We start from the raw sequence: 22,500 nt of genomic DNA, 5'->3' as shown, positions 1-22,500 counted from the left end.
ACACACACGCACACACACAGCACACACACCACACACACATTCATATACACTCTCACACACATTCCATATATACCAAATAAGTGAACCCAGAATAACATATTACTATTTCAACAGCGACACGAGTAGGAAGGAGAAGTTCTTAAAGACGTCTGCAACCACGGGCACTTGCGGTGACACAACAGAGGCTGTGTTATGTGAACGAGGAGACTGACTAGGCGCGCTAAAAATACTCTGGTCCCCTCTCGTATTCTACAACCCCCTCTCCCCTCCCATCCCTCTTCTCTCCTCTACTCTCCTCTCATTCTCTCTCTCTCTCTCTCCTCCTCTCATCTCTCTCCTCCTCTCTCTCCCTCTCTCTTTTCCTCCCCTTCCTCTCTCTCTTTCCTCTCCCTCTCTCTCTTTTCTTCTCTCTCTTTTTCTCCCCTTCTCTCTTTTTCTCCCCTTCTCTCTTTTCCTCTCTCTCTCTCTGTCTCTGTTTCTCTCTCTGTCTCTGTTTCTCTCCTCTCTCTTCCTCCTCTCTCTCTCTCTCTCCTCTCTCGTTCTCCTCTCTTTCTCTCTCTCTTCTCTCTCTCTCTTCTCTTCTCTTCTCTTCTCTTTCTCTCTCTTCTCCTCTCTCTCTCTTCTCTCTCTCTCTTCTCTCTCTCTCTCTCTCTCTTCCCCCCTCCCTCATCATCTTACATACCCTTCTCTTTTCCTTCCTCTTCCTCCTCTTCCCTCCTCCCATTCTCCCTTCCTCTTCTCCTTCCCCCTTCTCCCTCCCCCTCCCCCTACCCTCCGTCATCGCACCTTCCCTCTGGGAATCGGCGCCTCTCCTGCCAGATCTCGTTGCTGTGTTGCATCGGTTGCAGTTTCCCGGTGTATTGTTAGGCGTTGTCTACCTGACAAGGGAGGCGGCGTAGTGAAAGGAAGAGCTTGTCTGTTTGGGAAAATTTGGAAATTGAACACACACACACACGCGCGCACGCGCGCGTACTTACGTACACGTACACGTATACAGAGGGACAGACACATTTTATCCGTACGCTGCATGTGTTAGGATTTACCTTGCCTTTCCGTATACACGTGCGTGCGTGCGGGTGGGTGTGCGTGTGCGTGTGCCTACGTTTTTGCGTGTCCACGCGCTCGTTTGTCTGTGTCGGTGTGTGCACAGGTTCGGTTACCAAGGCAACCGTTCTCTCGCACAGGGCTGAGGGGAAGGCGGAGCGAAGGTAACTAAAATAATAATTCAGACGCAAATAGGCTCGGGGAGTTTCCTATTTGCGGAAAGGAATGGTCATCGTTTAGGGGACAGCGCCTTCATTTAGCGAATAAAGCTGGGTGCAGTTTGTTCGCCGGGACTATCCTCTCGGCAAATAGCGACGGATTTTATTTACAGCGCTGATGACATAACTTGGTATACGAGAGATTATTACTAATTTCCCGGAACTCTTTTCTTTTCATTTTACGGTGGCCAATTTTTTTTTTTGCATGTGCAGATATTATATGAATAAATAAATAAACAAACAAACAAACAAACAAACAAATAAAAAAAAATAAATGAGTAAGTAAGCGAGAGACAGAGAGAGAAAAAAGAAACACGTTTCACTTCAATGACAGTCCAAATTAAAATAAGTAAGCCTTGGAATCCCCAACAAAACATCTTGGTATTGAATCACACAAGTACCCACAAAATGCGCCAAAGGACTCGGGTCGCCTGTACCACGTGGCCCAGAAAAGCTAGAGGGCAGAGAACTGAAGTAACGTTTTACTTCCCGCCTAACATAATACAAGGAACAAGTACCCATTCATGCTGCGGGTATAGCTTAGCTACCTGTTTTTTTTCTTCGCGTTACCGAGTGAAGTAGCGTTTTTAAAAGAGGTACAATAATAGTTTCGTTCTGTCCAATTCTACGTTTCTTTTTCATTCTCCTTCACTACCTGTCTATCGTCTGGTTTTCCCCCCTTTTCCCCCCTCTATACCTCTCATCCTTTCCGTCATCCCTCCCCCTCCCTCCCTCTCTCTCTCTCTCTCTCTCTCTCTCCTCTCCTCATTTTTTGCTGCGTCACAAACCCGTTCTTCTCAAGTGATACTTTTTGGCGGGAAATGTGGTAGAAGAGAAGGGCGGGGGGGGGGGAGCCGGGCGGGGGATGGGGGTGGGAGGGGGTTCAGCTGTTGCAACGTGTCGCCAGGATTTTTATTTTATTATTTAAAATCAAAAGGACTATTGCGTATTTCCTTTTGGAATATATATATAAAAAATATAATGTTGAGTATTACGGATATGTACGCATTTGATAAGTTTCCTTTGTTATGTTACGATGAAATATATGAATCGACGGGGTGGGAGTCCCACAGTATGGTATTGTGACCACGTAATCCATACTACCAGAACATTTGAATATGCAAATCCTGTAGCTGGGTAAACGAGTTACGTGTCATAATTCTTTTTGTTCAAATTTGATTCATAAATAGATTCCCTGGACAAAGTTACATTTTCTCTCTTTTTTTTGTGGGAGATAGTGTATGTTCAACCATTTACTTGGAATACGGGGTACCATATGTTTTAAATTACACATCTTCACATGAAGATGCATTCATATTTTCATGCACCAGATCTCCATTGTCAACATAGACTGGAAATCAGAAATATATAAACATCCAAGGAAAAACAAAGCAAAAAACATCATAGAATATTCTTTTGGTAACGTGGTGAGTGACGTCACTGAGGGTGAGGCGCGGGCGACTCCGTCAAGTTGCCAGGTACTTCCGGAGGGTTTAATTGACTGCGTTCTATTGATGCTCCGGATATTGTATTGCGCTTTGCATGAAAAGGAACCTTTTGGAATTGATACTTCCTTTCATTGCATTCTTGTGTCGTAATATCATTGATTATTGTAAATAGATTGTGTATACATACATTCAATTCGCGCGCGCGCATGTGTGTGTGTGTGTGTGTGTGTGTGTGTGTGTGTGTGTGTGTGTGTGTGTGTGTGTGTGTGTGTGTGTGTGTGTGTGTGTGTGCGTGTGTGTGTGTGTGCGCTCGCTCGCTCGCTCGCTCGCTATATTTAATTTTTATCATATTTTAGTTTATGTTCACTGATGCTTACAGTATATATATATATATATATATATATATTAATATATATATATATATTATATTATATACATATATATATATATGTATATATACATATATATATATATGTATATATACATATATATATGTACATATATATTATATGTATATATACATATATATATGTATATATATACATATATATATGTATATAATACATATATATATATGTATATATACATTGTATATATATAATATATATATGTATATATTTATAACATATATATAATACATATATTATACTTATATATAATATATATATATTATATACATAATATATATATATACTATATATATATAATATATATAGTATATATACATATATATATGTATATATACAATATTATATAATATATAAAACATATATATATATATATTATATATATAGTCATATATAATATATATATTATATATATATATTATTATATGTATATATATGTATATATAATTATATAGTATATAACAATGTTATATATATATATATAATAATATTAATTGATATGCTTATATAGATCTATAGTATCTTTATATAATTATTATAATATAAATTATATGATATATATATTATAATATAATATATATATATATACATATGCTTCACACACATACATGATTATATGCATGTCGATGTTTATGTTATGCAAAGACACACACACACACACACACACACACACACACACACACACACACACACACACACACACACACAAACACACACACACACACACACACACACACACACACACACACACACACACACAAACACACACACACAAACACACACACACACACACACACACACTTTTATGGTTTGCTTTTAAAGAACGAGATAGTCGAGATAAAAAAGATAATATAGAACAGCCGAAAGCAGGAAAGACCAGGGGCGGGTCATCGCATTGAGAGAAACTCCATACACGTTTAAGCGCCATGTTTAATCGAAAATTTCCCTCTATTTCAGATATCCAGTCATGGTGGGAGTTACCGAGTATCGCACACTTCTGCTCACTCTTCAGAGCCGCTTTCGATCTTCTTGATTTTGACATTGAGGTGAGTTTGTGGTTTGTGGCATGATGATGGGCCACTGCTCTTGTCAGTTGCCAGGTCTCTGTATAAAAATAGATGTTCTAAGATTGACTATGTAACGGGATGTCTTCTTTTTTATATCTACATTCAGATAAAAAGAAATCGGATATACAGCAGCGTAAATAGACTGACTGTTTCGTACTGTCTCAGAAACGACAGATGCTCCCTTGCGAAACGACAGGTTACATTATGATTATATTTTTTTTTGCACAAGGCTTTTATTGTCTATGACCTGTATAGCGAGATCATTCCACTTTGTGCAGTCAGATAGGGGATTCCTTGACTCATGCTCCTCCTACTGACGTCGAGAGTATTGTCTTGGGACCAGTGGGAGCCGCAGGTTGACACGGGATCATTGAACTGGGGGAACTGTGCTCGAGTTTTTTTTTTTTATTTTTATATATGTACAGTTGCAATAAGTACAGTTGTTATTTGAGAGTTTGTAGTCTACACGTTTCATAGATATCTACAGTTGAGGTTTCATGTTCCTTATAGCTTGTGATAGCAAAATGATACAGGAAGATTTGTGAAAAGACTACCCCGATATTGCTTTCACTGATTAATTTCTTACTTACAGGAGTTGGAGGAGGCACTACTGACAGATGGGTTGGATGATACAGGTAGCCCCCTGCTGGTGGAGCTGACAGTGCGCCTAGTGCAGGGCTGTCTCCCAGGCAAGACAGTCAATGCTACAAACTACCAGAGCTACCTCAGGAAGCTCTTCAAACATAAATGTCAGGTTAGTGAAGTGCAGTGCATTTTGAAAGAAATAGAGATAGAGATGGAGATAGAGATAGAGATGAGATGGAGATGGAGATGGAGATAGAGAGAGATAGAGATAGAGATAGAGATAGAGATAGAGATGGAGATGGAGATAGAGATAGAGATAGAGATAGAGATAGAGATAGAGATAGAGATGGAGATGGAGATGGAGATGGAGATGGAGATGGAGTAGATAGATAGATAGATAGATATAGAGATAGACAGATAGATAGAGATAGTTATAGAGATTGATAGATATAGAGATGGATAGATATATATAGAGATATAGAGATATATAGATATATATAGAGCGATATAGAGAAATAGGTATAGTATAGAGAGGGGTATAGAGAGAGGTATAGAGAGAGATAAAGAAAGAGATATAGAGAGATAGAGATAGATATATATATAGAGAGAGATAGAGAGAGAATAGAAAATAGAGAAATAGATATAGATATAGATAGAGAGAGAGAAAATAGAGATAGAAATATAGAGACAGATAGAGAGAATGAGAGAGAATGAGAGAAGAATGAGAGAGAGAATGAGAGAAGGAATGAGAGAGAGAATGAGAGAAGGAATGAGAGAGAGAATGAGAGAAGGAATGAGAGAGAGAATGAGAGATTAAGAGAATGAGAGATTGAGAAATTGAGATAGAGGGATAGAGAGATAGAGGAATATTGAGATATTGAGATAGAGATGAAAGAAATACTCTAAAAGGAAAGAAGAGCTAGTGTGAATATGAAAGGGGGTGCGCTGTATGAGTGTGTGTGTTTCTCTAGATAGTTTCAAGGGCAAACTGACAAGAAACTGTGAACAAGCAGGAGAGGAATTAGGGCATACAATCTAAGAAAAAAAATATAAGATTAATCTGATACTAAGCTTATAAGGCAGTTTAAAGGGACCACATTTCTAGCCACTCAAAAATAGCTAGGAAGTAATAAGAGACCCCCCAGCCAACTGAAGAGTACAAATTTGTAATAATTTAAAGAAAACTTAATTATTTAAATAAGTTAAATAAGATAGAAGGGAAACTAGAATTATCAGTAAGTAAAGTAAGTGATGTAATTGAACTTCTGATGCATGATTTTTTATTTTGTCTGGAGAATGTACTGACTTTGCAAATAAACACTGAACATAGTACACTCAATGCAATATATTGATTGCATGGTCACAGCAATCTTCACAAATATTATATTTGTTCTTTAGACTTCTCAGAGGGAAAATTTAAAATTGTATAATATTTGGTTGTGCAGGGAGTGATTACATAGTGAAGGATACTTGTATATTTAAGATTGAAATTCCAATAATGTAGTCTTGTACTTGACAGGAGGATCCGACGAGAGAAAATTTATTCAAAGAAGGTGATCTCAGATATCTTCCTTTAAGAAGAAAAGTGGAAATCCTTCATGCCGTCTGTGACTTTAGATTAGAAGCAGAGGATGTTCTTGATCTCCTAAAAGTGGGTATATTTCTATCACTAATTTACCTATAAGTAAAATGCAGATATTTCAAGTTCTCTGACAAAATTTTTGGTATAAGATTTAGACCTAGTGATTCACATGTGTGATTATATTTAGTTTTATGATACAGATCCACATATCTAGGTTTGGAGATGAGATATACAGAATAATCTCACACACACTCTCACTCTCACATTCACTCTCACTCTCACTCTCACTCTCACTCTCACTCTCACTCTCACTCTCACTCTCACTCTCAATCACTCACTCACTCACTAACTAAATAAGTAACTAACTAACTAACTAACTAACTAACTAACTAACTAACTAACTTACTCACTCACTCACTCACTCACTCACTCACTCACTCACTCACTCACTCACTCACTCTCTCACTCTCTCAGGAACATATCTATTAAGTGATAGCAACAACATCATTGTTATTCGGATTTTTTTTTTATGCAGAATCTAGAATCTGATAGTTTACGGGTGGAGCCACTCGGGTATGACGACAGCGGCTCTACTTATTGGTATTTTTATGGCACCCGGCTCTACAGAGAAGACCACTCACTCTACCACCCACACAGACGGAAACCAAAGGATAAAGACAAAGAAAAAGAAGATAAGAGAAAAAAGAAGCGTAAGAAAAAAGGCCACAAGAATGAGGATAGTGAAGAGGAGGTTGAAGAACCAAAGTCAGTGTGGCAGGTGAGAGAGCAAAGCCTTTGTTTTTTTGTTTTTTTTTTTTTGACTTTCAAAAGAATATTGTGATCATGTTTGAAGGTCTTTTATGGCTCTCAGGCATTTACATGTTCATTTTAATTTTTCAGGTTCAGTGTTTCTCAGAGGAGGACTGGAATAATCTAGCAGAGAAATTTGAAAATTGTGCTTCCAAGTTAGAACGCAGTTTGCTGCAGACTCTTCGGGAGGATTTTCTTCCTGAAATTCCAAGACTCTTTCAGGAAAAGGAAAAGGTAAAACATAAAATTTTGACTATGAAGATAGAATTAAGGTGTGACCAGAGTTGTCAATCCCATTTCCTGATAATATGTTGACCAGTAATTGATTGGAACAAAAAACAAAAATACCAATAGGCAATAGATTGAAAAAATATACCTATCATAGATGTAGGTGACTTGAAGGTACAAGAGGTTTGATTTATTAGGATGACAGACAGACAGACAGACAGACAGACAGACAGACAGACAGACAGACAGACAGACAGACAGACACAAACAGACAGGCAGAGACAGACAGGCAGGCAGACACAGATGACACAGACAGACACAGACAGACACAGACAGACAGACAGACACAGACAGACAGACACAGACAGACTGACACAGACAGACAGACACAGACAGACAGACACAGACAGACAGACTCAGACAGATTGATAAATGAGTGAATGAATAAGATTTAAATAAGTCTTGCATTTAATTTGTACATATTTATGCATGTGTGTTGGGTGGTTCACAATTTTCAACATTTTCACAACTACAGAAATGGAGAAAATGTTGATTGTTTTTTGATACTCCTTGTATAATCGACAGCCCACTAGTCTCACTCCTGCAAAGTACTGAAGCATGTGGGCCATACATATGGTGCTTATAATCAATATTTACATGGGTTTGTCTCAGTTTTGATATAATAAAATAGGCTTTCTGGGGCAGGGGGAGAAATTGTACACTTTTTGAGGGAGGAGCAGAGGGGGGCCTCCAAAAAGTGTATGTTTTGTACACTTGTAAAGATGTGGAAAATTGTGAACCACCCCTTAGTAGGGATGTATTTATTTATGTAATAAGAAAATTCTGTATTACCAGATACAGAGGAAACGAATGATGGAATTTGCCCCTCGGAGATCATCAGGAAGAGTACAGAAACTGAAAGAGAAGAAAGAAGAGGAAGAGAAAAAATTGGCCATAGAAATAGTTGAACAAGAGAAGAGAAGACAGCTGGAAGAAGAGAAGAAGAAGAAAAGAAAGGAAGAAGAGTCTGTTTCAGGAGAGAAGACAGAGAGGTAAGAAATTCATAAGTGTTTTTTTTTTCACTTTTTCATATCATAGGACTTGTCAGTTTTTGTTTTAGTTATTGCTGTTGATTTTCTTATTTAATTATATTGAGTTCCATGATATTCAGATGCCATATCTCTTGTGCTTCAGAAAAAAGGCCCGTGAGGTGTTGAAAGAGGAAGTCATCCAGGAGACAGCTTCGCCGCCCAAGGTTAACAAATCCCCTAGAGAAAGGAAGAGAAGTGAAAGCCACGAGAACAAAAGTAGAGAAAGACCAGAAGTCGAGGTAATTGAGATAAATGACACTTCGGAGGTAGAGGAGGAGGAGGAGGAGGTCAAGGAACCAATAAAGAAAGTCAAAGAAGTCCGGGAAAAGAAAGCCATGGACTATTCTCAGGAAGAATCTCCACAGAAGAGAAGAGGGAGAAAACCGGGAAGAAAACCTGGATCCAAAAAGCGCGTCACCAAGGAGGAAGTGTCGGATGAGGAGGAGGAGAGCTCTAAGCCTCAGGTAGACTTGTCTGATTATGATAGAGTAGTATAATATGGTAGTCTTAGAAACTGATGAAGCTGAATGAGTTTGATATTAGTATTGTGTTTTCATTTTGACTATACATTGCCATGATTTTTAATTTATTTAATTTTTAATTTGTTTTTATGTTTTCAAGTTTTATGTGAACTGATAGTTTTATCTCATACATAATGAAAAGAAGCTTTGGATATTCAGTTTACATGAAGAGTTTTGCATTCCTTAAGTTCCTAAATTTATTTTATTCCTACTCTCCATGCAGTTTACTAGGGGTAGCTTTGTATAACATGTGAAATCATATGTAATAAATTCCTGTATGAGTATTTTGAATATCATAAGAGAAAGAAAGGAAAACAGATAATGATACTCATAGGTCTTTTGCTATATACTTTCTTCTTTTAACAGCTCTTGTTGTGAAATGATATTACATTGGGAGTGGGCAGTTTGCATTTCAAGGATTAAGCAGTAAAGATTATTTTCCTTACAGGTATATAGTGGGCGGAAAACAAACAACTCTTTGTCATCTGTGGCGTTTTCACTCAGTCCAGCAGCAGTTGTGCCTGAACCTAATGTTACTGCTGTCAACACAGTCACTTCTCCACCAACTAAGAAGAAAGTTAAAAGTGCTCATATGTAAGTTTATATTTGTCTGCTACAGTTTACCTTTTAGAAAATTGGACTGAATTACCTCATTCAATCCTTAAGTATTTATATTGTATATGATATAGACAAATAATACACTACATGTTTTCTTGTTCAGTTCATGAAAATGTGATTGTCAGTATCTAATACTTCTAGTCTCATGTTTCTCAGCATCTATTGGTGAAACTTGGGTTGACCTAATGAAATAACTATTTTTGTTTTGTACCCAGGGTTCTTCAAACAGAGGATGACCTTCGCACAGGAATGTATAAGGTCTTGGAACATCTACGAGATCATGAGGATGCCTGGCCCTTCCATGATGCTGTAGAGGAGGAGTATGCCCCTAACTATTATGCTGTTATTAGAAGGCCTATGCACATCAGTCGGGTTAGTATCTTGCTGTTTATCTGGGACATTTATAGTCTTTGCATTACTTGTAGTGATATGGATAGATGGGAATGGTGTTGAATTAATTATGACTGAAGAAAATTATTGTTCCATATAATCAGCTGTAGTTTTTGATGAGTTCTTATTAGAAACTGATAGATAATCTGTGGAATTTCTTGAAATCCTAAACTTTTTTTGTTTACAGATGGAAGAACGTCTCGATGCTGGGTATTACACTAATCTTGCCATGTTTGAAGGTGACTTCAAACTCATGATGGACAATTGCAAATTGTATAATGGACCAGAGAGTGGTAAGATTGGATCTAATATGTTAGGGTGCTTGTTTCATTCTTGAACCTCTAGGATGATATGAAATAATGTATAAAGGAAAAAATGTAGGCAAGAGATGTAAATGATAGAAATGCTGAATAGAGCTTTGTTAATATTATATCAGGTTATCAGACACTTTTGAAAACACATGGGATTGGTTTTAGAAGTAAAGCATAGATTAGATAGGTAATAAGTATTCTCAAATATTATAAAATGACTTGCCCAATATAGTTTTATTTTGCCATATATTAAAATTTCTACTTATTAACTTCTTGCTTATGGTACTAAGTAAAAAGTATATGTATAAGATCTAGGGAGGGATTTGGTGAAGAAAATAAATGATTGCTTGGATTTTCCAGAATACACACACATGGCATACAATCTGGAGAAAGTTTTTGCAAAGCTCAAAGCCAAATATTTGGAGGCGGATCTTTCTTCGGATGAAGAGATGTACATAGACATGAGCTACCAGCAGTCAGCCAAAAGAAAGAAAAGACGAAATAACAGTGATGAGAAAGAGAACACAAGAATAGATGGTGAGAAACTTTCACCAAAGAAGAGGGGACGCAAGAAGAAGAAAGTAGGAAGGAAGCCAAAAGAGAAACATATTAGTGATGTAATTATCCCACCCAACAAGGAGAGGAAGAAGGGCAAGTTTGGCAGAGAAAAAGACAAAGAAAAGGAGAAGCCGAAGAAGGACAAACCAAAGATTGATCAGTATGAGTTCAGAGATGATGATGAAGAGGAAGATGATGATGATGATGAAGATTTTGATATACCTCCACTGCTGGTGAGGGAAGACCCATATCCTGAGGAAGATGATGAAGAGGAGGAGGAGATGGAAGACTATGTACTAGACACCAAAAAGCCTATCCTAGATCATCCTCCAGAAGAAAAGGAAGAGGAGGAAGCAGGAGAGGGAGAAGAGGAGGAGGATGAGGATGAGGAAGAGGAGGAGGAAGAAGAGGAGGAGGAAGAGGAAATTGAGCAAAAGATGGTCATTCCAGCTGTGAAGAATAAGATAGGAAGACCAAGAAAAGAAGACATTATTAAAAAGACTGTCCATAAGGATGCGATAGGAATAGAAAAGAAGGAAGAGATTGAAGGGGAAGATGTGGATGATGACGATGATGATGATATAGAGCCAGATGTTTGCATGTATTACAACAATGAAGATTACAGAAGTGATGAAGATAATGACGAAGAAAAGAGTAATGCAGACTACATAAGTGAAAAACACAATGAACTCTTTGGAGAGATTGATGACATTGAGGATGATGAAGTGGTTGAAGAAGAGGAGGAAGAGGGAGAAGATGGAGAGGAGGGAGGAGACAAGGCACAAGTGTCAGAGAAGGGGAAACACAACCACGTCGGGAAGCAGAACAAGAAAAAAGGCGGGATTGGTAAAGACAAGGAAAAGAAGAAGCACAAACATGGGGACAAGCATGACAAACACCACCACCACCACCATCATCACCATCATCACCACCATCACCATCACAAGAGCAAAACAAAAGATGGCAAACACCATAAGAAAAAGAACAAGCATGCAGGGGAAAAGGATAGCAAAAAGATCCTGAAGGTAGAGGATGTATACGACTACTCGGACGAAGAAGAACGTGAACGTGAACGCGAGCGCGAACGGGAACGTGAACGCGAACGTGAACGTGAACATGATCGTGATCGTGATCTTGATCTTGATCTTGAACTTGATCTTGAACAAACAGAGGTGGCTGAGCCGGTGGAGGAGGTGGAGGAGGCCCAGCCTGTTGCCAAGACCAAAGAAGAGACCCCTGGCAAGAAGAAGAAGAAAGTAAAACACAGGGGGAAGCATGAGAAGCATGGGAAGCACCATGATAAACAAGAGAAACATGAGAAGCACGAGAAGCACAAAGAAGGCAAGGTGAAAGAAGGTAAAAAAGAAGGAAAGAAGAAAAACAGTAAGAAGAAAAAGATAACTGCTAAGAACATGGCTGCCATTAATGCACTGTCTGAAGCTACTGAACAGACACTAAAGGTATGGTTTTGTTATATTACATGCATGCATACACAAACATGTATATGTATGTATGCACGTGTATGTATCTATCCATATGCATATATATATTTACAGATTTTTATATATTTTATATAAGTATGTATATAAACACACATAAATTAAATATATATATATAAATAATATATATACATAAATTATATATATATAATAATTATATAATATTAAATTATTATATAATATACATAAATATATATATATAATATAATTATATATATTATATATATAAATTTTTATATATAAATTATATATATTATTATAATATTATATATATTTTAATATATGTATATTTTATTATATTATATATTATGATATTATATATTTTATATATATATATTAATATGTTATATTTTTGATATATATAGATTTATAGTATATTTTTATTAATTATAATATATGTATATTATATATATATGTTATATATATATAATATATGTATATATATGTATAATATTGTATATATATATATTATATATATATATATATATATATATATATATAATGTTATGTATGTATGTATGTATGTATGTATGTATGTATGTATGTATGTATGTATGTATGTATGTATGTATGTATGTGTTTATGTTGACTGTTATGACTTGCCTCATCATTTTTTTTATGTGCTTTTCTGTGCTTGGAAGCAAAAATGTGAAGTAAGAATTAATGTAATCTTTGTGTCTTTCCTTTAGGATATAACAACAATGCTGGATGACCCAACAGTGCCACGCTTCAGTGAATACTCTTCAGCCAGCAACTCTCCATCTCGGAAGGTCACTGCCGAGGAATTTGAAGCAATTGCATTCAAAATTGAAGCAGAGTACCGCAAAAAATTGATGATGGATGAACCAAAAGAAAAGGAGAAGAAAGCACATAAGAAGAAAAAGAGGAAGAATGGCAGTGGAGAAGATGGTGAAGAAGAACCAAAGAAAAAGAAGATAAAGAAGGAAAAGAAGGCAGAAAGTGATAAAGAAAGTTTAGACAACACAAAAGAACTTTTCAAAGATATAAAAGATGGCAGAATAAAACCTGGAGCCATTATTAAATCTAAAGACATTGCCAAGAAAGAGGGTGTTGTGAAGAAGGAGACAAAGAATTCATCAGAAGGAAAACCAAAAGCAAAAACTAATCCCTTCGGCAAAATAAACAAACAAGAAGATTCAAAATTGACAACCCTCATTGCCAAAGCCAAAGAGTCACGCATAGGTCTAGTACCAAATAGTGAGGTCGGGGACAGCCCAAAGCTCAGTTTAGGCAGTATTATTCGCTCAGGTGATATCGGCACAGGTATGAAGTCTTCAAGAGAAGCCAACAGTGCCGATGAGGAAGAGAAGTGGGAGACGAAAGAGAAATGGGATAGCCCGTGGGAGAACAGATGGGAAAAGATTCCGGAGAAGGAAGAGGCTCCGTCGGTGCGGGAGGAAGAGGAGAAAGAGGAGGTACAAGAGGTGGAGGAGTTTCCTGAGAGAATTAGCGAGGAGCCCCCTCCGACTCCACGCGCACCAGAGATCAAACAGGAGAGAGCCACCCCCAACTTGAGTGCTTGGTTCAAGGCCTTTGGCACACCTAAGCTGTCCTCAGCAGGGCCCAAGAAGATGCCTGAAGACCAGGTCGATAGTCCGAAAGAGCCGGAAGACACTGAGGTGATCCATGTTGACGACATGTCAGAGGTGGAGGAGAGTGAAGTAGGGATGCTGGAACGGCCGCCACCTTCACCACTGCCCCCGCCCAGCCCTGAGCCACCTGTATCGCCAGAGCCTCCCCTGTCACCCGAGAAGCCTCCCGAGACCCCCTGGTACGAAAAGCTGGACGAGAAGCTAGAGGATGAGCCAATATGGAAGAAGATGAAGGTATGATGAATTCTTGTTTTGTGGTTGTAGTTACAGTTGTCTTTTGTTTCTAACTTTCTTTGTGTTGATTTTTCTTTTGTTACCTTTTGTTTTTTGTTTTTTTACTTTATATTTGAAACTTTTTTTTTTACTGTTTTTAAAACATGGTTTTATATTTGCTTTAAAACAGAGTTTTACCATTTTTTACCATTAATACAGTCATTACATTATTGTTTATCATAATCTTCATTTTCAAAGACATTGTTATCCTGAGGATTGTGGAAAGTCATGGGAATAATAACAGGGAAATAACAATCTTGAGGAACATCAAAGTAAATGCCAGAGAATAGGCATTGGACTTTTAATACCAATTGCCGTCAGTGTTCATAATTTTTGGTGATACTTGTGATTTCAGGTCCAGGGGCAAAGTTCATTTAGTTTTGTGGAAATTTAGCTGTCCAAGGTTGGATTTGAAAGAATGAGGAGTTGATATTGTGATCATTTTCATAATCATGCTTGTTGCAATGTTCTTATGATTTTGTTAATGTTATTTAGTATTTCCATTAGTACCTCACACCTCAAGGAACATGCATTTCATTATTTTGTTTTATTTTAATTTTTTTGTTTCGTTTTTATGATTTTTTTTTTTTTTTGTCATTTCATGTTTTTATATTTGGTTTTCTTTCCTGTAACACTACCAGATAACATAAGAATATATCATGAACTTTTGAGTCTCAAGTATGAAATAAAAAGACACTTTTGACTACATTCATTGAAGACAACAAATCAGTACTTGCTAAAAGGAATGAATTGATAGATAATGGAAAAAGCAAGAAAAGCAAATGAATACTTTTAATATGTTTCTGCTCATAAGATTATTTTAGTCTTCTTTGCCTTGTTGACCAGACTACATGCACTCTGATCCTTGAATTTCATGTGATCCATAGTCATATTACTACACAACATATTGCTATATTGACTGAAACACACACATTTTGAAATTCATAGATTATTTTTTTAAGTGTTTGTATGTAGAAATTACCCTAAAGTAATTGATACAGAATTGAATAACTGAGTGATTCCTTGTCTTATGACTGAGTAACTTACATCCGCTTCTAAATTTCCAATTTTTCAATAGATGGGAGAGCGACAATATACGATACAGGACGGCAATATGGTAAGCCTTGTAATATCTACAGAGACCATTATTTTCTCATCAATTTGCTGTGTTCATTTTTTTTTTTCTGTCACTGGATGTTAGTGAGATTAGCTTGAAGAACGATGAATTGCGGGAGAGAAAACAATGGTCAGTAGATGATTGAATACAAATATGCAACATAGCACGGTCTTTGTGGTTTCCCTTGCAATTTTCAAGGTGACTGCATCAACAACTTTAAATGTGGCAAACAAATGACTGTTATGTTAGATGACCAGGTCACGCTACTTTGTGGAAGCTAGTTCACAAACAGTTTGTTCTGTTGATCATGAGTTGCTGCAGAGTAATTTTGGTGAGCAAATTGCAGTAGGCCTCTTGCTATGCAGCTGGGCATGTCGTTGAGTATGCAGATGGTAAGTATAATCTCTGTGTTAAGGAGAGATTTGTTTGTAAGATTTTAGTCCGTTTGCACAATCAGTTCTTTGCCAGAGAAATGGAGGATTTTATGAATATAAGAAATGAAGTTGCAATAACGTCAAGATACCTACTTTTGGTTATTATGGATTTCAGTGATAATTAGTATTGTATTCACAAGTCCTCCTTTTCTGTGGCTTTATCTCTGTTTTGAGAAAGTCTCAGTGTCATCATCTCCAATAGATCTCAACGCAGTGACCGCAGGAGAGCACATTATGTTTGTTTCTTAGCTTCTTCAAAGCCTTTGAAGTAATTTACTGTACCTTTTCAGCACCTTGGTAAAGCATTATATTAAAAAGAAAAAAAAAAAAAGAATAAAAAAAAAAAGAGCAATTTATGTTTATATTTATATTTGCATGCCAAAATTCTCTTAATGTTTCCTCCTCCCCAAGATTCAGCAATACATTTTTTTTCCCCTTCTATGTGTACGATAAATTGCTAAAATCTAAACTAAAAGATAGCTGTTGTCATGGCTCGTAAGGAAGGGCAGAACAGTCCTCACAAGATCAGGGTCCTAGTTCTTGCTGCTTTATGCCACTTACATCCTACTCTACTGGATTTTCACTTTTGTATATGTAACCCTTCATGTATCACCTTTGCATTAGGAGTCTTTCATCATACTGAAGGAATTATTGACAGATGTGGTGGGAGATGAAGGAATTCATAGGAAGTTTCATCTCTTGTTTTGTTCTGAAGAGCACATGAAGACCTAGATGGATAGTTTATGATGATTTGACTAATATTTTACATGTTTACTTGTCATGTCTTGTTACATTTATTTACTTAGTTTTTTTTTAATTGCTTTATTTAATTATCTCTTTATTTGTTTATTTATCTATACTTTTACAAGTGAAATACTGTCTGATATGATATACTACACATGGCTTTTCCAATTTTGTGTTCGGATCACCTGGAATAATGTTGGAGAAAAGACTTACTGATGTTTTGGTAAGGTGCGCTTGTTTCCTGTAAATGTACGATGTTTATCTACATAATGCTCTTGTCTTTGAACATCATCTTTATTGAAGTCAAATGCCTGCAGTCTGGTCTGTTACTTAGATGAAGGAAAAGTACAAATAATGAAATGTGACTTTAGTGGCACAAATTTAGGTGTAAAATAATGATATGGATATATGCTCACATTAGATTCCCTGAAGATCATATTGCATTTTCTCAAATACTGAATTAGGTAGGAAAATATTAAAATCCTAATCCTCACACTTCACATTTCTATTTGTTGCACGCTACACTTTACGGACATTACAGTTCATTGTTTGATAACACGTACTTACTGTATTTGATTTTGTATTTCACTGTTTGTATTTGATTTTTCAAATTTCTTTTCCACTAGTGCATTCTTTACAGATTGTATGATTTCAATGTGGTTTTTGCTGTATTTTATATATAGAGTGATCAGAATGTCTTTTCAGTTTTGAAAAAAAAAAAAAAAAAAAAAAAAAAAAAAAAAAAAAAAAAAAAAAAAAAAATCTTGGCTGCAATGGTTAAATGTCCTCTTCAAAGATACTTTTTAAGAAATTAAGAATATATCTAACATAACTGTATACTCCTTAGTGGAGAATACACTGCTAAAATTCTGTAGATTATTACTTGTATAGGAATTATTGTTGGTGAAAAGATTTCCATGGTAACAGATTCCTTCTGTATCTAAGGAACCCTTTTTTTCTCCCTCTTCCAGCCTGATGAGGAGGATGACCCATACAAGTTTGAAGAGGAAGAACTCGATCGTGCACGTGAAGAAGCGAAGAAGCTTGAGGTGGAGAGACAGCGGAAGGCCTCTGTTTCCTCATCTGGGGTGTCTGACCGGTCGCCCCTCAACCACAGCTTTGACTCTGACCGCTCTCCTGCAGCCTTCTCTTCAGAAGGGGAGCGCTCGCCTATGACTAGGTCTCCTCACACCCCAGGTTTTGGTGCCAAGCAATTCTCGCCAGTACCAGAAAAGTCCCCGAGTGTGCCTGCATACTCGCCTCGATACGAGAATGCTCTCTCCAAACCATTCCCTTCGTATGATCCAGAGAAGGCAAAGTATCAGGCTAATGGGGCCATTACTGTTGGATTTTACCAGGACATGACTGATAAACCTGCAGGGGACAGTGCTGAAAAGCAGACTACTGAACCAAAACCAACAGAATCACCAGTATACAGTCCTACAGTGCCATACATGAGCTCCTTTTACTCTAGCAAGGCTGATGCTAGCAAGAAACAAAAGTCTCCAGCTAGCTATGCCAGTTTCTACAGTTCATCAGATACCGCTCTGGAAAAAGCCAAGACTCCAAACTACTATTCGGCTTCTGCTCCAGCCACACCCACAGATAAGCCGTCCCCAGCACCTTTGACATCAACTGAGCCAGCAGAAAAGACCAAACCCCAGTATAGTTACTATTCTTATGATCCAACAAAGCCCCTTACTGATCAGTATAAGAGCACTGGCTCTGTGCAGCCCACACAACCTCAGAAGAAGCCCCCAGGCTACTACAACAGCCATGATGGGGTGAAAAAGCAGACTCCAACACTATCACCAGCAGCCCCAACTGGTCCTCTGACTCCTACTTTGGCATCTCCAGTGCAGGTTGGATTAACAACACCTGCCCCAGCAATTCAGGAAAAATCAGAAATGCAACCATTGAAAAAGAGAGCAGCAATAGACAAAGGTTGTCAAGATTTCCCAAATAATTCCAGTGTGACAGCAGCAGCAGTCAGTCCGGTTGACAGCTCAGCAACTCAGTGGGCAGGTCGTAAATCTGCAGAAGATAGTCCAGTGGCTCGAAATACAGCACCTCCTAATGTGACAGTTCCCTTTTCTCCTCATCCCTCAGCACTGCCAGCCAATCTTGCCAACTTATCACAGATTGTGTCACGCATCACAGAGCCAGAAGCGAATAGACCAGTTCCTGATAAGGAGTTGTCCAAATCACCAGCTGAACCTCCACGAGCACCTGCAGCATTTCCCAATCCTGAACCTGCTATTGGAAAATCTTTGCCACCTACTCCATTTGCTGTGGCGGGAGGACAGACGCCAACACAGGTTCCAGTGTTAGACATAGAGCGCAGTGGTATAAGTGCTGTTAATGATTTGACAGACTTGCATCAGCAGAGTTTGAATCTTGCAAGTCGTGTTCAACCAGCAGAATTGGCTCGGCAGATTGAAGCTGACCCTAGATTACAAGATCGGTCAATGCAGCCTAATTATCATCAACAGATCACAAGTCCTCATATGCAAACACAGCCTGGCTTGGGCTCTCCACAGCAGATAACCAAACCCCCACAGACACCACAGTCTCAAATCCACAGTCATCCTCAGCCTCCAATAGCACACCAAAAGCCTAGTGAAGGAAGTCGTCCTTCCAGTCGTGACTTGCCACCTGCTCATGCCACTGAAAAATCACATATGTATCTCCAGCAAAAGAGTATGTGGACTTCCAGTTTAGCAACTAGTTTGGCCAACAGTCTTGCCTCCAGTTTACCATCAAGTATGGTTACTAGTCTAGCAACTAGTTTAGGATCATCTTTGGCTACTACATCAGTCATTGCTTCGCTGCAGAAGATGGGCTCATTACAGGGAGACCGCCTGACACAAGATAGACTAACACAAGAGCGCTTAGCGCAACTAGACCGTGCAGCTTTAGCCTCACTGGCCAGTCGAACTGGACAGGCGAATCTGTTTTCACATGAACTCTTACCTCGTGGATCAGTTGCTGCAAGTCAGACTCAGGTTGGTACTGGTCCAAGTAGTGGAAGTTCATCAGGTGGTGGTAGCTCATCAGGGACTCCAGTGTCAGCAGGGCGGTCAGCCTCTGGCTCCAGTTCTGGTACTGGAGGATCCACACCAGCAGCCACTGGTAATAGCGTGGAGTTGGGTTTAAGTCGTTCCTACACCAACATGATGACAGGCCAGTCATCACCACTCTTTGGCCGAGGGGAAGGTGCTCTTACTCCTGGATCTTTACCACGTCCACTCTCTGGTTCCTCATCTCCATTCCTGTCTCAATCACCAGGGCTAAGTGCTGCTCTTGGTCTTCCTGGAGCTCCTCGCACTCCTACTCCAGCTCATCAGCAGTCTCATCAAAGTCTCTCTAGCCTCAGTCAGGGTAGTTTTCCATCTCTTCCAAGAGACCCAAGGGACCCCATTTCACAATCCCATCCATCACTACAAATTCCAAGTCTTAATTCAATATCTTCAAGTCAAGCGCAGACCCTCAGTCATCTCAATGCGGCTAACTTGGCTTCCTATTCTGGAAGAGATTCCTTAGCACTCATGAACCAACAAAGCCGAGGCGCTTTAGCTGGTGGCTTAGTGGATCCCACCTCACAGCTTTACCAGCAGTACCTTCAGCAGAGACAAGAGGAACTAATCTTAAGGTCTGCTGGAGCACACCCCTCACATCTGGCTGCCCACCAGTCTATGATGATACAGCAGGGCCTGATGAGTGCAGCTGGTTTCTCCTCTGGCTACCCTCCTTCACTTGGCCTGAGACCAGGCTCGTACCAGGGCATGAATCGCCCCTGGCTCTAATGATGGAATCCCACCTCACAACACAGGCGTCCCACTTTGGCTTGAAAACAGCCCATCACTTTATCTCTTCATATCTTTGGGTTTAAGTTACAACCAATGTTTTTGTGGTTTGATTTGATTTTGTTTCTGATGAATGTGGCAAAGCATTTTCACAGTGCAGCAGCCAAGTGCAATAGGTTAAGTTCTTTTCTGTTGTCTTATAGAGAACTATTTTTATATTTACTTATATCAGTATTTATAGACTATTTTTTATTTATTTACAGTTTTGCAGGCATTTTTTAAAGATACATGTACCCTGTCAAAGTTGTTTTGTTGTGATTTAAACTTTATACAAATAGAAGAGAATGTTCGCTGCCAGTGAAAAATTGATTTAAACATAACTTCTTATGTGCCACTTGCTATGCAGGCAGCTTTTCTTATCACAAAACAGGGGGCTTATTGTACAAAATTGTCATTTTAAACACTGAATGACGAGATGAATATTGAGATTTAAAAGCAGCTCTAAAATCTGTATTGGACTATACCAAACTACCTGGTGGGATGATGTGGTAGACAACCAAATTTTCGCTTATGAAAATCTTGATCCAGGAGGCAATGTTGTTGTCAGATACTCAATACATTATTAATTTAGCCCTATAATGTACCTGAAAAGACCTGGATATGTGTTTTTATGCCGACTTGCTTTGGTGTTGTGGACTAAATTATAATGTGATCAGTATATTGGAAAAGGTTCAGCGAAAGCCAGTGGAGGGCATCCTTTGTTGGATCTCAATTGTCTACCCACTGGAGTGGCAGGTGTGGGGTGCAAGCCAACCAAGTACAAAACCTGCCTCAGGGTGATTTCTCCCCCCCCCTGGTGGCCAACTATTACTGTTAGCCTGATGTTATGGTGTTGCTATGCAGACCTTGAAAATAGGGAGCATTTAGGATGCTGTATTTCATTTTAATCAAGAACAATATGTAAGATGCATAATTAAGATTAGTCTGCACTTTTGCTTACTTCTCAAGTAATGAGAGTATTAATGTGTTTTGTACTTTGCATAATCCACAGGGAACTTGTGCTAGACTTTTTTTTAAGGAGTACATGTGTACTTTCCAACTTTAAATTTTTTTTTCTCTTTTCAAAACTAACTTTTATATTTTTAAATATTTCATTTTTGGGATTTTAGGAAATTTGATTGCAAACATCATTGGACAGTGTTTCAGTCCCTTTGTTCGGATAGGTTAACGAAAATCAAATTTGTAGCAAGGTCATTCTGGTCTGGTTGTCTCCAAGTACAGATATAACCAACACCCGCCATCATCTACTTGGTACATCATCAGTGCCATCCATCATTCTGTAAATTCTCATACCCACTCTGTACATTAGGTATACCTCATAAGCCATTCATCCCATAGAAGACCATCTCACCTACCATACACAGCAGTTACACCAATATCCTTTTTTCCTGAATTAATCCATTATAACCCCTTGCCTCCTTAGGACTTAAGTATTTAAAGTACTGTATGAAGGTAAACCAAACTGAAACTCTTGACACTCATAGGGAACTAAAACATTTCACCTTAAAACATCGGATGCAACCAACGTGCCGACTCAAAAGGTTAGTTCATCCTTCCGAACAGAAATTGATCTCTTAACACTCCAAAGGTAGCCTTGATTGCCTCAACTCCCCTTTCACCTTCTGGAACAAAGAAGGTCGACAACAAAAAGCCGATGTGGTTTGTAATTTTTTATTGAGAGTGAATGTGTGTCTGTGTGTGTACATGTATGTATGTATGTATGTAAGTATGTATGTATGTATGTATGTATGTCAGCATGTTTTGTGTATGGAAGGAATTGTCTACCACAGTGTCAGAATATCAGTGTTTCAGTGTTAGTATTGCGGCCTGTTAGTACCATTGCCTGTGTACACCAGATTGTTAGTACTGCAGATTGTTGGTGCAAATATTGGCAGAAAACTTCTTCCTGACTTCAATTCCTTTCTTTGTCATGAATGCAGTATTGTTTACTGGACTAATAGGTAAATTTTATACGAAGCATACCAGCCACTTCGGTGTGGTATAGTTTCTTTTGAATAAACAAGGTTTTTTAAAGCATTTTAATCTCTATTTGGTAGCCATATGTATAACAGACAA

The 22,500-nt window shown here is 38.2% G+C and overlaps 1 protein-coding gene across 3 annotated transcripts in view; it reads left to right on the top strand.

Moving 5' to 3' along the window:
• LOC119584261 (trichohyalin-like) overlaps positions 1–22,500 on the top strand; it is an 80,271-nt gene that overhangs the window by 57,480 nt on the left and 291 nt on the right. For 2 of the 3 annotated variants that reach the window (XM_037932778.1, XM_037932782.1), the window contains exons 2-15: positions 4,075–4,163; positions 4,777–4,938; positions 6,289–6,420; positions 6,887–7,129; positions 7,252–7,395; positions 8,245–8,441; positions 8,584–8,944; positions 9,450–9,595; positions 9,835–9,991; positions 10,197–10,302; positions 10,681–12,338; positions 13,067–14,224; positions 15,342–15,380; positions 17,530–22,500. The exon at positions 17,530–22,500 is cut by the window's right edge and continues 291 nt beyond it. In XM_037932778.1, the coding sequence (XP_037788706.1) occupies positions 4,075–4,163; positions 4,777–4,938; positions 6,289–6,420; positions 6,887–7,129; positions 7,252–7,395; positions 8,245–8,441; positions 8,584–8,944; positions 9,450–9,595; positions 9,835–9,991; positions 10,197–10,302; positions 10,681–12,338; positions 13,067–14,224; positions 15,342–15,380; positions 17,530–20,364 (7,427 nt within the window). In that variant the 3' untranslated portion in view covers positions 20,365–22,500. The remainder of the gene's footprint in view (positions 1–4,074; positions 4,164–4,776; positions 4,939–6,288; positions 6,421–6,886; positions 7,130–7,251; positions 7,396–8,244; positions 8,442–8,583; positions 8,945–9,449; positions 9,596–9,834; positions 9,992–10,196; positions 10,303–10,680; positions 12,339–13,066; positions 14,225–15,341; positions 15,381–17,529) is intronic. The other variant, XM_037932781.1, reaches the window with a different exon arrangement.

This window comes from Penaeus monodon, chromosome 18 (assembly GCF_015228065.2).
Source record: "Penaeus monodon isolate SGIC_2016 chromosome 18, NSTDA_Pmon_1, whole genome shotgun sequence".
NCBI classification, from domain to species: Eukaryota; Metazoa; Arthropoda; class Malacostraca; order Decapoda; family Penaeidae; genus Penaeus; species Penaeus monodon.
This window is presented reverse-complemented; position numbering and strand designations above follow the sequence as displayed.